This window comes from Marmota flaviventris, chromosome 3 (genome assembly GCF_047511675.1).
Source record: "Marmota flaviventris isolate mMarFla1 chromosome 3, mMarFla1.hap1, whole genome shotgun sequence".
NCBI classification, from domain to species: domain Eukaryota; kingdom Metazoa; phylum Chordata; class Mammalia; order Rodentia; family Sciuridae; genus Marmota; species Marmota flaviventris.
The window spans coordinates 101,043,828-101,061,799 of record NC_092500.1 but is presented as its reverse complement, the minus strand read 5'-3'; the positions used below and the strand labels follow the sequence as shown (position 1 = coordinate 101,061,799).

At 36.6% G+C, this 17,972-nt stretch overlaps 1 protein-coding gene and 1 long non-coding RNA gene across 3 annotated transcripts; one reads left to right on the top strand and one right to left on the bottom strand.

The window, feature by feature from the left end:
• Positions 1 to 1,768: 1,768 nt before the first annotated feature.
• On the bottom strand, positions 1,769 to 4,614 carry LOC117794829 (uncharacterized). The gene is made up of 2 exons (XR_004618704.2): positions 4,347 to 4,614; positions 1,769 to 2,157 (listed from the first exon to the last, which is right to left on the bottom strand). It is a non-coding gene; the product is annotated as an uncharacterized lncRNA (long non-coding RNA).
• A 191-nt stretch (positions 4,615 to 4,805) lies between these two features.
• Vdac3 (voltage dependent anion channel 3) lies at positions 4,806 to 17,972 on the top strand. Of its 2 annotated transcripts, none has more exons than XM_027939306.2 (9): positions 4,806 to 4,904; positions 7,637 to 7,705; positions 8,263 to 8,312; positions 11,544 to 11,696; positions 12,649 to 12,701; positions 14,019 to 14,246; positions 15,845 to 15,995; positions 16,809 to 16,866; positions 17,448 to 17,972. In XM_027939306.2, the coding sequence occupies exons 2-9, from the start codon at positions 7,639 to 7,641 to the stop codon at positions 17,537 to 17,539; spliced, it is 852 nt and encodes a 283-aa protein (XP_027795107.1). In that variant the 5' UTR covers positions 4,806 to 4,904; positions 7,637 to 7,638; the 3' UTR covers positions 17,540 to 17,972. The 2 variants fall into 2 exon arrangements, with proteins under 2 accessions (XP_027795107.1, XP_071466272.1); XM_071610171.1 differs by lacking the exon at positions 4,806 to 4,904 and adding an exon at positions 5,039 to 5,183.

Below are 17,972 nucleotides of genomic sequence, written 5' to 3'. Positions count from 1 at the left end.
GCCTCTTCCCAATTGACAAAATATGTTCCGCCATGATGCAGACCAAACTGGGTCTATATTTTTTTCTCAAAAGTAAGCGGTGAACCCCATTGTATTAGAACACTTCAAATCTGCTAGAGTCCTAAATCTGAAAAAGCAAACTTTAAAAGATTAACGTTACCCATAACCTATGTACAACATGAGCTCTGGAATCCCCTACTGGAGAAAAGAGGCTTGTGCTTTTAATTTCCCTGTGTGTTAGAGGGTGTTACATGATTCTAATATCCCTCCCCATTACCACTCCCACTTCAGGGTGAGTCTTCACCTAATTATTCCATCTTCCTGGTGTTGTGGTATATCTGAGTCACTGGGTATGATCATGGCTCCTCTGTTCCAGGCTTTCAGGTGTGGTCTAAGTCTCCCTAGGACTTTCGCCAAAGAAAGCTGTCTGTGGCTGAAACCTCCCTCTGGGTGGGCCCCATCTTACCATGAGTTTATTCTGGGGATCTCCATTTTAAAAATGAAGACTGTGAGTTCAGAGAGATCAAGCAATTTGCCCGAGGTCACATGGCTTATGAGTTACAGACCTAGGATTTAAACATTTTCTGGTTCCAAAGTGTATTCTTCCCTCCATACCACATTACATAGCTCATGAGCTGAAGTCCATCCCCAAACTTATCAAGTCGATTGGAATATAGGTATATATATTCAATAAAAAAATCACAGGGAACTGTGTTGTTGTTCTTAGGTTATATGTAACTGTAGGAATGTCATCTTTTTTCCGATCTTTTGGGTAAATGATACTTCACTAGGAAGTGCTTATGATTAAATAACTCTTTGGTTGTGTCAGCCAGGGTCTACTCTAACCTGTGGTACATTGAAAACTGGTTTTTATCATAACTTTATAAACATTTGAAGCTCCTTTGGACACTCAAATTTGACTCTAACTTTGATATAAAGTCCCCAGACACTCTATCCAATCCTGATTCACAACTATGAGAATCTAGAAGATCTTGGATCAGGTTTGGGGGAGTAAGAGGAAGGGTAGGGTTTTTGTCTTGACTCAATAGGAAACTGGCCCTTTAGGTTTAGCTTGACTTTTACCTTGTCTTCTTGCTCCCTCTTGTGGCCAAAAGTGGGCCAATCAGAAAGCCTAATGTAAATTCCAGGTATGTGTGATTCCAGAAACATTTCCCAATTTCTGGGGGAAATTCCCCAAGGAACAGCACTCTCCTTCTCATAAATCTAGGTACTTCCACACCTTATGAAAGTAAGTCAAGCTTTTCTAATTATAAAAGAAATACATATTTCCAAATTTTAGAAATTTTGGAAAATACAGAAAAGGGTGAAGAAAATTAAAATAACTTATGCTCTGATTCAGCAAGAATAGTTACTGTCTGACTTTGGTAAATTTTCCCAATTTTCTTTTTTTTTCTATGCAGTTACATATACATATATACATGCAGCATTTATTTAATATGCAATGTTTCATCTATCATCAGCTCCATAATTAGTCATTACTTGTGCCCATATCTACTCTGTGAGCATCCTCTGCCAAGTTCCACTGTTTCCCCATTGGAGGTAGACACTGATGTTTATCACTCCCTTGCTTCTTCTTAAAATGAAATCACAACACACACACACACACACACATACACACACACACTGATTATACTAGATATACCTTTGTTTATACCTTTGTTTCCTCCTTTTTTTTTTCCCCTTCCGCCAAGGCTTTCTCCTGGATAATCAAATATTATCAGGCATGACTGAATCATAACCCAGAATATAGATGTAGTATACTTTATTTAATGAATCTTCTAAATGTTAGCCATTTAGAGTCTTTTAAATTTTTTTGCAACTTTAAATTATTTAAGCAATTAATGATAAATCTGGGCATAAACATATGATCACTTCCTTGAGGTGAGTGGACTCTAAGGTTATGAAATAAGTCTTTGATTCTGCTCTCCCTCTGCTGTGGAAGCCATTCCCCTCTTGTCCATTACAACCATTACAAGAAGTCTTCAGTTTCCTCCCAGGTTCAAATAGGTGCTGGCACTGCTGTGTTCCTGTGCTCAGCTGCCTCCTTGTTATAAGGTGCCTTCTTCTCTTCAAAGATACCATCAGCATCAGTTCAGTAGGTAAGGGATCTTCAGGTCTCATCAGAATTTTGGAGTCCTTGAAAAGAAGCACATGGGCCCTTTTTATATAAAGAAGGAAAATTAACACCATTGGCTTTAGAATCATATAGTATTCTTAACCCTTAGAGTCATTGAGCTATCAAAACTTCACAATAGTACTTCTGTTCTCAGCTGTTTTTTAAAATTTCTGAGAATATATCTATGCTAACTTTATGGATTTTTCATTATAAAAGGCAACATAAGCAGATCAGCAAGTTATCTTGATGATCTGAGCAGGTGACCTGGATCCTGTGAACCCATTCATGGGGAGATACCATCTCTCTGGGCCTCTCAATCTGATGACTCTGCCACTTTGGGAAGTTTCTTCAAATATTACCTCTAAGCACAATGCCCTGTACACAGTAAATACTTAGCACATGTCTCTCAAAGGAAGGAGTCTGAAGTCCATTTCTACTCTAAAATTCTATAAAAATTCCATAGGTACAGAAGATTATGTTACTAGGATTTGTGAGAACCAACTGCAGTTTTGAGGTAGTGAAGGCCAGAGTGTTGATATGGTCACTCTTAATCTCGATCTAGCTAACTTGACAGGGAGCAAAGGAAGGATGCCTTTCTGCAGCAGTTGTCTTCTGGAATGGTTTCTTTTATTGCCTTCCTGCTTCACTTGTTGGAGAGAGAGCAGATCTCTCTGGATGACCTAGGACTGGTCATGTCAGGTCCTTTCAGAAGACAAAACTTTGAAAAACAGGAGACAAGGAAAGAATGCTGCTAAATTCCTAAAGTGCTCTTCTAATGCCTGCTGTACTTGACAAAGGTCAGGTCTGAGCCAAATAGGCAAATGAATAAATATGGGTTTTACTTGTACAGCTTTTAAACTTCTATTTCATATTAATTTTCATGTTATTAACTACTAAACATTTTCCATCTGCCAGGTAGATTATGAACTCTGAATACAACCTTTAATATCCATTATAATTTCATGAGGTACATATCATTTAGTTCTGTTTCATTGCTGTGGAAACAGATATAGAGAAGCTAAGTTGCTTGCCTAAGATCAGAGTTGACAGAGCTGGAACACAAACTCAGCCTCTTTTGACTCCAAAGTTCATTTTATTTAGGCTACCAAGTTATACTGCTCTGTTCTTATGACAGTTATCACATTCTGTCTTATTTAGCAGATATCTGTCCAAGTCTTACCTTATGAGTCCCTTAGGGGCATTTAATTTACTTATCTCCCATTGACTGAAATGCCTTATGGCAGACAAGCAACAGTATTTGCCTATTGATTCAAGCATCAACCTGTATTGTATAATGATAAATCCAGACTTTATGGTGTTGTTTTCTCCCTTTTATTTTAAAAATTTAAAAACTTACTGGAAAGTTTCAGGAAAATCTATCTATCTTCTATCTAGATTCACCAATTGTTAACATTTTGTCACATTTGGTTTTTCTTTTTTTTCTAAACGATTTGAGAGTTAGTTGCAGATATACTTTTAAATATTTCAGAATGTATCTCCTAAAAACAAGGTCACTTCTGCATAATCAAAACACATCATCCTCAAAACATTTTACATTGTTACAATACTAATATAATCTGCATTCAAATTTCTCCAATTGTACTAATAATGTTCTTCAAGAGCTGTTTCTTATCCAGGGTCCACTTAGAATCACACATTGCTTTTAGTGTCATATCTTTCTTTTGTCTCCTTTGATGCAGAACAGCCCACTAGCTTCCAAAAACAAACCAACCAACCAAACCATGAAACCGATTTTTTTTTTTTTTTTTTTTTTTTGAGTAGACGTTCCCTCATTTCGGGTTTGTCTGATTCTTTCCTGATGAATAGGGACAATTACACAAGTTTGGCCAGAAAATTATCTTTTGTGTTCTTCTCTGCAACACATCGCCAGGCACATAACGTCATTCTCTACCATCCATGGTGAAGTTAAGTTTGGTTATTTAGTTAAGGGTGAATTTCTTGATGTGAAGGTACCCTTTTCTCTTGGTAAGCAGTCTATGGGCGATTCTTTGAAACCATAGCAATATCCTACCCAACCATCTATTGATTTTTTTTTGCCTGAATCAATTACTACTACAGTGGTTCCAAATTGGTGGTTTTCTATTTATATAATCTCTCCTACACATTCATTACTTGGTATTCTCCTCTGAAGAGCTTTCCCTCCTCCATCTCCTCTCCCCCTCTTGAGTTATAATCTACTTCTACTTACCCTTTGGGGACCTATGTTTTCTCATCCTTAAGATGACGCAAGGGTGACATTCTTGTTACTCTGAGATGAAATTCCCAAAAAGATCTGCTAGACATCTACCAGAGAATGAGTATGGATGTCGTGCTCGCGGCAGTATCCATCCGGATACAGCAGGGTCCCCATCTCTACGTGCCTTCCCCGCGCCCCTCCATGGCAACTGTAGCTAGGTGCCTTCAGGCGTTCTCGCGAGAACGAGCCCCTACAGGGACAAAGCGAGGAGCCCTGGACTCCGCCGCACCACGTCAACCCTCGCCCCAGCCACCTGCGCGCTGGACCCTCCTGCGCACGCGCGCCCGAGAAGTCGGACAGTTGGTGCCCATCCGCCCGGGCGGCTCCTCTCAGCACCCAGACCCGAGGCGCGCGAGCGCGACAAGACACCACGGCGTAAACGCGCTCGGGGGCGTCAGGGGCGCGCAGGCGCCGCGGGGGGAGTGAGGCCGCGCAGGCGCGGACGGCGTTGGTTTGAAGAAGACCTTCAGCGTTGCCCTGGCGGAGCCGAGACAGGCCCTTAGGTTGGAGGTGAGGCGAGCTGAGGCCGCGTACCCGGAAGACCTGGGAAGGCCGGAGAGTGGGGGGACTTGATCCAAGGGAGATCGACGGAGGCGGGCCTAACAGAGGGCGGTGGAGGGAGACAGCGGTCTAACGGGGCGCGGGCCGGGCAGGCCGCAGAGGGCAGAGGGGACGCCGGCTCCTGCCAGGGACCTTGCTCCTTGGCCGCCTCAGGTGATGGAGCCGCAGCGAGCCGCGACCTTCCTACCACCCCGCGTGCGGACAGGACTTTGTAAGGCTAGAAAGGAGGTCGGTTTCTAGGGAAGTTGGGTCCTTGAACCCCAAACAACTCCCGCACCCTCGCCCTCACCTTTCTCTCTGGAATTGTTGACCAGCGGGGTCTTACACTGCTGGCCGAAGGGAGGATGCTGTCCGTGCAACTTAAAAAGCAGGAATGAGGAACAAAAGAGGGCTCTCTACTGACTGTCAAGTTTGTGGTTGTGTAAAGCAATATTATCTAGTTAACGCCTTTTTAAAAATTCCAGTCTGCGTCTAATGCAACCTCGGTACACGGTGCATGTCTACGAAATACATTTTGTAGAGCTAATAGAAATATGTGGTTATAGCTTTACTCTCCAGTAACAGGAAATCTCCCTAACTTCTTGCTTTTTGCTTGATCATACCAGCGATGCATTTCCCGTCAGAATCATGGACCTGAAAAATAATATTAAATTAGGCAGAATTGAGATCAGTAAACTAAATCAGCTACTTGACTTTTGCAAAATATCTGATACTGTTTTTGAAAAATAACAAAATGAAAAAGATTATAACTAGTACCTAGAGGAATATATATGGGTGCTTGTGAGTATTTCAGTGTATCTTTTCTCTTGTCACTAAGAAAAACTGAAAGCTTTAGACATTTCTATTTGAATATATAATTCCTGCATTTCTATACTTATCTCCCAAAATACAGGCTTCTGGCAAAATTTCAACGAATGAATACTAATATCGATTGTGATCATAATACGAAGTTAGAATTGAGAATATGTAAAAGTCTTGAATTGATTATTGAAATATAAGGAACTGAATTATAAAATAATTGCTCTGGAAGTGAACTATGAAACTCTGTAGCTTAGAGCACAGTTTTATTCTGGTTTGAGTCAACATATCCATACCACTCTTTTACCTTTACTACATTCTTTCCTCTTTGCTTTGTAATTTGGTGGTGGGGGGGAATTGAACTTGGGGCCTCCTGCATGCCAGGCTAGCATTCCACCACTGAGCTACATTGCTAGCTTATATTCCTCTAAACTTTCTATATGGTTTTATATATATTGTACATGAAATTATGCATGTATGTATATAAAATACTCTGTCCTCTTAACTTTATATCATAGTGTCTGTTATATTTACAGGTTTAGATTAAGGAACAAACTTTAATGAATTCTCAGTTAAGAAGTGCATGAGGACTGGGGCTGTAGTTCAGTCGTAGAGCACTTGCCTATTCTGTGTGAGGCACTGGGTTCCATCCTCAGCACCATACAAAAATAAACAAATAATAAAGCTATTGTGTCCAACTATAACTAAAAAAATGTTTTTTAAGTTCCTCCTTAAAAAAATGTAGTACATGAAGCACTTCAAGTATGATGGTCAAGTATGATGGCATAATTAGAAACTTAGCAGAAGTTCAGATTAAGAGCTAGACTAAATATAAATAGCTGGACTAAATATAAATAATGCATAAATAAATAGTTTGAATGCCTAGATGATTCAGGTGTAGTAATTGTAAGTGCTAGCTGAAACTCTGGATTTTTCTGGTATAATAAAAGTGTGCTCATGGAACTGGTTAAAGTGGTTCTGTAATTGATTAGACATGGCTTTTGAGTCTGTGAGATGCACACAGCAGAACCTGCTGCAGGAAAGAACTTCCATTATAGAAAAAGGGCAAAGGAATTGTGTTGGTAGCTATGGCGAATTTGATGTGAAGGTCATGTTGGCAGTAGACAAGTTGGGGCAAGATGTAAAGTCAAGGCAGCTTAGGTTTTCAAAGTTATAACTGCAGAGTTTACATCAACTTTGGTAAACAGATTACTGAAGGTAGAATTTATCCTATTTTAGTTAATGATAAAATTATAAACTTTAAGAAGAGCTTTGAAAAAGACCATATTCTGGATGAATACATTTCAATTAGTATGGTAGCTTTTATTTTAAGGCTTCTTTTAAGCCTTGTTTCAGAGAAGCAAAATGTTAATCCTGAGGATTTTTTCCTGTGTGTGTGTGGTGCTGGGGATTGAACCCAGGACTTTGAGCATGTGTGCCATCACTGAACTATATCCCTAGCCCCAACTCTGAAGGTTTTGGTTACATATATTGTTACAGTTCCATAAAAATTTTACCTTGTGGCTGTACGCAGCTCATTCGCTATATAAAGTCCAGTAAAGCTTTTTCTGAAGTAAGTTTTGAAGGTTTTGTTTTGTTTTTAGAAGAGTATCATTTAACAGAACACCCCCCTTCAGCCTGTGAGAACTTTCTTTTCTTTGAAATGTAGTCAGAAAGATAACTTCTGACTCTCATGAGAAAACCTTTTATTTTCTAGTGTTCTGGAGAGCTCTTTTTTTAAGGAGCAGAATGCCTTTTCTTAACTTTGACATTAATGACGCAAAGGAAGAAAAAAACTATGCCTCACAGGAGGAAAGAGTAGAACAACTTTAGGTGAATACATACTAAATGATTACTCCTTTGTTCTCATCTTTCTTTATAAGATATGTGTAACACACCGACTTACTGTGACCTAGGAAAGGCTGCCAAGGATGTCTTCAACAAGGGATATGGTAAGGATATACTATTATAAATCTCCAGGTTTGGGTAAGGGTTAGTGTTGAATAGCTACTGTGTGTACAATAATGTGTTAGTAAAATAATGGTAAGCCAACATTAATTTACTTTACAAACTTTAAGGGGATAGCTATTAACAGGCTATTAGACTTCATTCTTTAGAGATAGAGTTCCTTAAAGCATTTATTTTTAGGTTTTAAAATTTTTGGCTGTGCACATTTAATTTTTTCCTGATAATATTAATTGTATATTTCAACTTGTATATATATATATTAGCATAGTATTTTCCAGTAATTTTGTTTCTTAGAATAGAAAATATTCCTTTCATTCATTTGTTCTTTAATTTATATTTTAAAAGTATGTCTTTATTCATTTTGAGGGTCTTAAAAATTATACTTATTTCATTGTAATGCAGTTTCTTCTGGAATACTCACCTAATGAGAATACCATGTATTTTCCATATGGAAAGTATTCTGTGCTATTTTCATAATTTCTGAGTGAAAAAAAAATGGTGTGTCACATTTTGTATATTTTGTTTTTGTTTGTGTATCTAGGGTTTGGCATGGTCAAAATAGATCTGAGAACCAAATCTTGTAGTGGAGTGGTGAGTAGCTATTATATTTTGAATAGATGTAGCATAATTAACTTAAAAGGAACTTGCTTAAAAATAATTATTAATCTAGTTAAGTGGATTGGCATACTTTTGGAACTGTGCTATTTCTTACAGTTTTGTTCTGCTCTTGATTTCACTAACTCAGCCAGTGAAACCTATAGACAATCAGATTGAATGTGGCAGAGATACTTGTATTTGTCATAATGAGAATATTCTCCATCATACTCTTAGAAGATAGAGAATATGTATTTTTGACTCATATCATATCTTTGCATTCATGAAAATATATTACCAAAAACTTTATTGCCATTATAATGGGTTCATGTATGTTTTTTAATTAATTTCAATTTCTGTCTCTTCATGATTAGTTAAAACAAAATGTAGAAATAAAAGTATTTCTACATGTATGCACATCAGTAATTAATTCTTTAATTTTTAACTGATGATGTTCTTAACTTCCAGTCTTGTTCTCTCCCTTTCTTTTTTTTTTTTTCCTGGTGGTGCTGGGGATTCAGTTTTGAGGATTCAATTGTCTCATGCTAGACAAGCATTATACTACTGAGCTATGTCCCCAGCCCCAACTTGTCCTTTTTTCCCCTGGAAGTAAGAATATATTAAAGGATGTATTGACATATTTTCAAAGCATCATTAACCAAAGTTTTTATTCAGGAAATCTCAGCAAATAGGTTAACTTTTTATTAACTTCATTCTCTGATTTCTCCTCATGAGCTTCATCTTTTGTTTGTATTTACCTATTTGAACCCATGCAAAGTTTATTTCTGGAAATAAAGATTTAATTAGAAGGACAGAAGCATGTGGAATTCCTGTATATTTTCTGTTGGACTCTGTATAATTTTTGGTTTGTCACTGTCATTCTTTTTCTGGGATTCTGTAGCATAAATAAATATACATATTCACCTGCCCTACTGATATTGGCATATTGTATGTATGGCTATGTGAAAATAGAAAAATCATACATGTTTTGAGTAGGTTTTGGAATTTGTGCAAGTTATGTTTGTGTTGTGAATGTTATCAACTAAATTTTATCTCCCCTTTCATGCTGCTGTGGTGTGATTATATTCATTCAGATGGTAAGGAAAAAAGCTTATTTGTTTTTATGGTTGCTTTTGGTCTTGGGACTTGAAATTTAGGATAAATTTCATTCACTGTTTCTTAGATTGTATCTGCATATTTTTATCATACAGCATCTATTTAACAGTGACATTTTTGTTCTGTTGCTTACTAACATGTAATATAGAGCTGTGGATGTTATATGCATGTTATAAATATATTTTTCACTTATTTGACCTAAGTATGAAATTAGACTGAAGCAGTTGTGGGTATGGAGTTCAACTTAGAACAATCTAGTCTTCTCTGAGATTTTTACCTCTAGAGGTTTAGTTTCTTGACAGAGCTTCAAACTAAGAAAAGTTGACAGTAAGAAGGAAGACATGTAGACTATATCACTTTAATTTTATTCATAAAATTTTTCTAACACCAAAATTAATATCTGTGTTTGCTATGCTTGACAAATTTATGAAAATGTAAAAATACTAAAACAAAACAATTGTCACATTAAAGAATTACATGGACTGTTAAACATGACTAATATTTTATCGCTTTTTTTCTAAGGCCTTGCTCTAAATGTGCAGCATGATAGTCTCTTTGAAAGCTTTCTGTGTGGTGCTGATAAACAGATCACAGTTTCCCAGTTGTTTCATCTGCCTGTGGAACTCGAGTTAGGGGGCAGGGTTTTGTTAAAGGGAGGATTCATATTGCAGGCAGTGAAACAGAACTGGTCAGGGTTGGCAGCCTTTTATTCTGTTGGCAGTATTTCAGAAATGCTCCTTGCAAACAGGACCAATCAGAATGTTTTTTTCTTGACAGTTGTAGATTGTCAGTGACAGGTGTTGACTGTTTGCATGCCCCTAGAAGGAGGTCTATTTCTAATTGCTTATTGTCATATGACTGAAAGGATACTTAAATTGGGAGGAGGATATACTTAAGGCATTCATAGTAGCTGTTGGTAGAAAGCAACTTTATAAGGTAACAGAATGGAGAAGAAGGAAAGAGGGATAAATTGTAGCATTCTACTTTATTGTGAAAAATAGGTAGATAATTTCAAGTATTGAAATTATTTATGTTGAAAGTTTTGCGGATAGTGTTGTAGACAAAAGCAGTTAATGTTTTCACAACATTGTGAACGTACTTAATACTTCACGTTAACGTGTAGGCTGTACACTTGAAAACTGTTAAAATGCTAAATTTTATGTTAAATGTATTTTTCCACAATAAAAATACATTAGAAAAAGTAATAGGCTGGGGGTTTAGCTCAGTGTTAGAGTGCTTGCCTAACCATGCACAAAGCCCTGGGTTTGATTACTAGTGCTGCAAAAATCAAACAAAAAACCAAAGCACTGATTCTATTAATGGGGAGGGGTAGTGCTTTGGGCTTTTTAAGGACCTCTAGATTTAATTAGTAGTTTGAAAGGCATTACAGAGAACTGATGATGTTTTTTAGACCATGAAAGTAAAATGTTTAAGATTCAATAATTTTGTCTTTTGGCATTTATTTTTAGTAAAGATATATTTCTTAAGGAGAGAATTATTTTTATTGTTTGCTTGTTTATTTATTTATTTTGACACTAGGGTTTAAACCCAGGGGTACTTTACCCCTGAGCTACATCTCCAGCTTTTTAAAAAATTTTTATTATAATTACTTTATTTTATTTGTTTATTTTTATACAGAGCTAAGGATCGAACCCAGTGCCTCACACATGCTAGGCAAGCAGTCTGCAACTGAGCTACAGCCCAAACCTCCATCTCTTTTTATTTTTTTATTTTGAGATAGGGTTTTTCAAAAAGTTGCGTAGGGCCTCACTGAGTTTGCTGAGGATGGCTTCAAACTTGTAATCTTCCTGCCTCAGGCTCCTGAGTCACTGGTATTACAGGAGTGTGCCACCCACACACAGCTTGAAGGAGAGACTTTAAGGTGCCCATTTAGGAAGAGTATATAGAACATTAAATATCAAAAAAGAAAGATGATTAATTAAGATATATATTAAGAGAGGAAAAGCAGAAGGAAAGCAGGATTGCTATAAATTAGGGCACTGGTATAAAAGTAAATTGTATTAGTTTCTGATGCATTGAGCTCTGCTTTCTGAAATTAATGTTTTCTCTTGGATGAGATAATTTTAAAGTAATTATCTTTTTGTTTATCAGGAATTTTCTACTTCGGGTCATGCTTATACTGATACAGGGAAAGCGTCGGGCAACCTAGAGACCAAATATAAGGTCTGTAACTATGGACTTACCTTCACCCAAAAATGGAACACAGATAATACTCTTGGGACAGAAATCTCTTTGGAGAATAAGGTAAGAGAAAGCATTAGAAGTTATTTGTAGGTTCAGTTTCTCTTGAAGATTGAATGATGAACAAACCCCAAATATAATCTGAATGAGGTCTTACACCATATCTAATAGCTGTATTTTTTCTATGCATTTTTTTTTTTTTTTGGTATGTCTTACATTTCTAGAAATAAGGCTTTGTTTGTGAGTCCTCTGATTATTACATAACATCTTTTCTGATCAGTTCTGATTATTTTGTTATATAGTTGAACTTTTTCTGAGTAGAATAAACTATTTGCAGTAGTTTAGTTTTGTAATCATTGTAAAATTGGCTCCACAAAAAAATGTTTCTAAAATTCTTTAACATTTTCAAGGAGAAATATCAGTAGACATTTGTCAAGTGCCCACTATGTACAGGGCACTGTTTTTAAAAGTATATTTGTATGCACGTTGTCATATAAACAGATTACAGCTGAATAAATTATTTAAGTTGACTTGTTATATCATTATAGTAACTTCAAGAGAATGTAGAAGATTATTTTGTTGTATTGGAATTTATTATTTTTGTTCTATAATTTATGTTATTTGCCTTAATAGGATTTGGCCTATACATTTTAACCTCCTTTTTTGAGATGGGGTCTCACGATGTTGGCCGAGCTGGCTTTGAATTCCTGGGCTTAAGGGATCCTCCTGCCTCAGCCTCCGAAATAGCTGGGACTACAAGTACCTGCCCAGTTGGCTCAGCTTATAACCTGTTTTTTGATGGGAGAACCATGCGGAAGGCTAGGGGTGAGGGACGAGGAATAAGGGGACAGGGAAGGATGGGAGGTAATTTATTATATAATTTAATATCTGGCTTTATTTAATGACTTCCTATTTTTGTTAAAGAGGAAGTTAAAGGAAACTTAAAAATTGGCTCTTTGAGTCAAATAAAGTATTAAAAATTACTAATTGTTCATTTAAAATCTTTGTTTTTCAGTTGGCTGACGGGTTGAAACTGACTCTTGATACCATATTTGTACCGAACACAGGGTAATTATCTAAACCCTATTTTATGAACTGTTTTTGAAGCCTTAAAGGTTTAGAAGGGAGTTGCGATGAAAGTTTAGAGGCAGAGAGAAATTAGGAGGCTCCTGTTAAGAATACTAGAGATCTTGTGTATAAAAAGATAAAGAAAGATCCTTGAAGTAGGATAGCATTTTCATTTGAAAATTGAACAGATGAACAAAAATATATGTATCTATTCCAAAGAGGCATATTGTAGAAAAAAGTTTGGGAGCTAGAAGGGTCTAAGACCATAGGTATATCTTAAGCTGTTCTAAAGATTGATGGGTATGGTATTCTTCTGAGAAGTTAATTTCTGAAGCAAATAATCTTCAGAAGATAATATAATTTATGGACTCTAAAACACCATAATGAATAGTTTTGCTACTGACTTGATTTCTTAGCATACTCTGTAAAGAATGTGGATGTGTTATTTCCTCTAAGTTGGTTCCCAGCTATCTGAAGGACAAAGGTGCTGCATAAATGGAAAGTAGAATTTCTTCTCAGTTGTAACTAGTATCTTTCCTGTTACATGCTTAGTTACCTTTAGGACTAATATTCTCATCAGAGATTTGAATGGAATAGGACATGGATTATTAAGAACTAATTTTGTCTGTTCAGTACTATTCTTCAAAATAATACATTTCTTTCCATGATAAGTTAATTATGTGTATTGGGTGTTACTTTTGTGGCATTTGCCAACTTATAAAGAGATTTAGTTCTCATATGTCTGTATACCTACATCTCCAGTATTAATTTGGCACTGAAAAATTTTATTCCTTTTTTAATAAAGTTTTAATTGACATTTTACATGTTTTATGGGTATTGTGTGGTGTTTTGATATTTGTATACATTGTGTAATGTTCAAGTCATAATAAACGCCTCTGAACATTTATCATTTCATGGTGAAAACATCAAATCCTTTTTTCTTTTTTGAATTATATATAGTACATTATCTTTATCTATAGTAACCATACTGTGCAATAGAATGCCAAAGCTTAATATTTCTCATATAACTTAGAATCTGTTGACCAATCTTTCCCCTTATAGTTTTATTTATGCCTTTATAAAATTAATCATGAAGATATCCTGTTATTTGAACTTGCAGGGAAGAATAGATAATAATAGTGTGTACATTTCTAATATTAGTAAACTTACATTTGTAGAGCTAAGAAATCTGAAACATTTTTACCATCCTTATTCCATCTACCAAAACAGTATTTACTTTGGGAGAGAGACGGTCTTAACTCTAAAGATTCCTGCATAATAGTTGAAACTTATGTTGTTCTCATTTGTTTTTTACAGAAAGAAGAGTGGGAAATTGAAGGCCTCCTATAAACGGGATTGTTTCAGTGTTGGCAGTAATGTTGATATAGATTTTTCTGGGCCAACCATTTATGGCTGGGCTGTATTGGCTTTTGAAGGTTGGCTTGCTGGCTATCAGATGAGTTTTGACACAGCTAAATCCAAACTGTCTCAGAATAATTTCGCCCTGGGTTATAAGGCTGCAGACTTCCAATTGCATACTCATGTGTGAGTATTTATAAATTGATTCTTCTTTAGTACCAGTGCATTTGCCCCCCAAAAGGTGATAGTTAGCATATTGAGAAGATTAGAAGTGATAGTAATATGCCGTGGAGGATACCCAGCCTTGGTGTGTTTTCATTGTCAGCAGAACACTGTCAGGAGGCCAGTGAACTTAGTGCATATTGCTGCACTACTGGTAGTTACTGGCTTCTCAGCCTTTACCCCAAGCTTTATTAAGCTCTAGAAACTGTAGGAGAACCACTACTTAAGAGACAACCCAGAACATGGGTTATCCTCTGGGTATAAAAAATCTTTTGGAGAGTTCTGCTTCTTCCTCTGCTACCCTGCTATCTATGCTATCTGGGCCATATCTGGAAACTGGTCTGTTTGGATTACTAAGAACATCTTCTGTTTTTCTATATTGATTGGCGCATCCTCAGTAATTCTATGGAGGTTTTCAGGTATCCTTGGTCAGAACTGCTTCTCCTATTACATTCAGAAGTAATAGAAGTCCTCAGAGCTGTCCTGGGATTCAGTTGTGTAGCCTGCACTCTGTTGGCTGAATGAATCTGTACTTGTATTTTAAGTCTTGGCCAACTGAATATTGTACTGTACCAGGACATAAAAGAAAGGGTGATCCAGGCATGGTGGCAAACACCTGTAATCCCAGTGCCCTGGGAGGCTGAGACAGGAGGATCATGAGTTCAAAGCCAGCCTCAGCAAAAGCAAGGTGCTAAGCAACTCAGTGAGACCCTGTCTCTAAATAAAATACAAAATAGGGCTGGGGATGTGGCTCAATGGTTGAGTGCCCCTGAGTTCAATCCCTGGTACCAAAAGAAGATAAAAGGGTAAGAAAAGTGTTTTTGAAGTATTACAGATTGCTCTCCACTAGATACTCTTATTCACTTATGATGGCTAAACAGAGTCAAACAGTGATATAGATAGGCATTGATACTGGTAAAATGGGAAACATGAAAGCTCATCTGTGATGCTTTAAATCTATAATTGAGGTGCTTCTCTGGTGCCCCCTCGATATCTTAGGGATATGTTTTCTCACTCTAGGGCTATGTTTTAAATAACATCCAGATTTGGCTTTCCCATATTTCTGCTTTTTAAAAATTTTCATAATCTTTATTGAACTCTACTTTGAAGTTTCTAAATTTTATGAACATCCCAAAGATCATATTTACCTGCCTTTGTGCATAATTGAATCAATCTAAGAAACTTACATTATAGCTGGGTGTGGTGGCGAATATCTGTAATCCCAGCAACTAAGTAGTCTAAGGAGGAGGATCACAAGTTTGAGGCCAGCCTCAGCAATGTAGGGAGACCCTCTCTCAAAATAAACAATAGAAAGGACTAGGGATGTAGCTCAGTGATGGAGCAATAAATGAATCAAATGTTATTGTGTTCTCATTAGGTGATTATAAATTGCACAGCTGGATTAAGTTCCTTGTTTAATGGTCATTTATGTTAGAAATTTGCAGAAATCTTTAGTTGCAAAATGGAATCTATATTTAGATACTCTTAGAATTTGTTTCCATGTCATAATAATGAATGGTACAAACTAATATTTATGACTTTTTCTTATGCTATGAAAACAGGAATGATGGCACTGAATTTGGAGGTTCTATCTACCAGAAAGTTAATGAGAAGATTGAAACGTCAATAAACCTTGCATGGACAGCTGGTAGCAACAATACCCGTTTTGGCATTGCTGCTAAATATAAGCTGGATTGTAGAACTTCTCTATCTGTAAGAATGTGCTACTAGTTTGGATCTGCTCTTATGTTTTCATCTCAACTATAATTGAATGTTGTGATATGATTGTAGTTTGGGCATTCTTTATTAATTTTAATGAGATAGCTCATTGTGTAGTAAAAAGATAATTGTGCCTGGGGGTAGGAATTATGGATTCTACTCCTAGCTCTTCCTCTGTTTGGCTATTGTCTGACCTTCTGAAGTAGTTTGATCTCTTTGGCCTTAGCAATTTCTTATCTGTAAACTCATGGGATAGGATTACTATTCTTGTTGTTATTGGTAGTTCTTAATAATAGTAAATCTACTCTTAGATTTCAGGGACTTAATGCTTAGGCTTTCCATATACTATTTCATTTAATCCTCACTACTGTATGTGATGAGTAGTGTATCTTTATCTCTGATTTATAAATGAGAAAAATGGTCTAGAAAGGTCAAAGTCACAGTTTGTGGCAGTGTCAAGATTTGAACCCATATCTGATTGTCTGTCAGCAGAGTTCATGTTATAACCTCTGTCAGGTTGTAAACTAGCATTTCAAAGAATTCAGTTCATAGTCATATACTGTGCATTAAAAGAAATTTGCTCAGGGCCTTTAAGCACACATTCTCAAAGTTGCCACTATTCCTCCCAGCCCTATTGACTTCTTAAAAGGCTAATCTTTTTATTTATACAATTTTCAGTTTTACTAATTCTAGTTTGGCTCCAAAGTGCTTTTAGTTTTGGAAACCTGATGCATGAAGTAGTGGTTGTATTGGCTACATATTGTGAAATTGATTGTCTTCTGTTTTTATTCCATCTCTTAATCTTAGGCTAAAGTAAACAATGCCAGCTTGATTGGACTGGGTTACACTCAGACCCTTCGACCAGGTATGTAAAAGAATTAATAACAGAGGGGTTCAGGTAGAAGGTGAAAAAGGAACCACACGAATAACCTATAGAAAGACATCCTACAGGGCTGGGGTTGTGGTTCAGAAGTAGAGCGCTCACCTAACATGTGCAAGGCACTGGGTTCAATCCTCAGCGCCACATTAAAATAAATAAATAAAGGTATTGTGTCCACCTACAACTAAAAGAAATCTATTAAAGAAAAAGAAAGATAGCCTGTAATCATTGTAGGTTGATTTCAGACCATTTTATAACATTTGATCAAGTACTTTCAGATCAAATACTTTCACATAGAAAGAGTTTATTTCTAATTATAATTTGGTCACTCTGGCTTTTTAGTTTGGTTGATCACTCATTGTTTGTAACCCTGAACTCCAAATAAAAGTTTGCTGTGATCATGCTTTACGCATGTCAGATCAGAGGATAATGGATAACCCTATTCCAATTTAGTACAGCTTATACCCAGCTTATAATTCATGCAATTGACTGTCCATTAGTTCTAGAAAACTTAGATCTGATAGTAATGTTGGCAATAACCGACTGTGGTGTTTTCTTCTTCCTAGGAGTCAAACTGACCCTGTCAGCTTTAATCGATGGAAAGAACTTCAGTGCAGGAGGGCACAAGGTTGGGTTGGGATTTGAACTGGAAGCTTAATGTGGTTTTGAGTAAAGCATCAGATTTGTTCTTGGAAGTGAAGAGAAATGAACCCACTATGTTTTGGCCTTAAAATTCTTCTGTGAAATTTCAAAAGTGTGAACTTTTTATTCTTCCAAAGAATTGTAAATCTCCCCACACTGAAGTCTAGAGATTGCAAGTCCATCCTAAGGGAGGTTCTTGAAGGCATGCCTGGAAGTTGTCATGTTTGTGCCACATTTCAGTTGAGTTCTGCAGTGTTAATTTAAATTTGTTCCTCAGCGACAGTGTAGTGTCATGTTAAAGGAAATGACCTGATCCTCAAGTTTGTACATCACGTCCTGCATGTACCATACCACTTTTTCATGATGTTTTAATATATTGGTCTCTGTGCTATAGTGGAATCTTTGGTTTTGCATCAGAGTAAAATAAAATAAACCCATCACACTTGGAA

Bases quoted from the DNA above. Each gene is read 5' to 3' on its own strand.
- Vdac3 (XM_027939306.2), top strand. From the start codon at position 7,639: ATGTGTAACACACCGACTTACTGTGACCTAGGAAAGGCTGCCAAGGAT. The intron at 8,313-11,543 runs GTGAGTAGCTAT...TTTGTTTATCAG, and splicing joins CCAAATCTTGTAGTGGAGTG to GAATTTTCTACTTCGGGTCA. The intron at 12,702-14,018 runs GTAATTATCTAA...TGTTTTTTACAG, and splicing joins ATATTTGTACCGAACACAGG to AAAGAAGAGTGGGAAATTGA.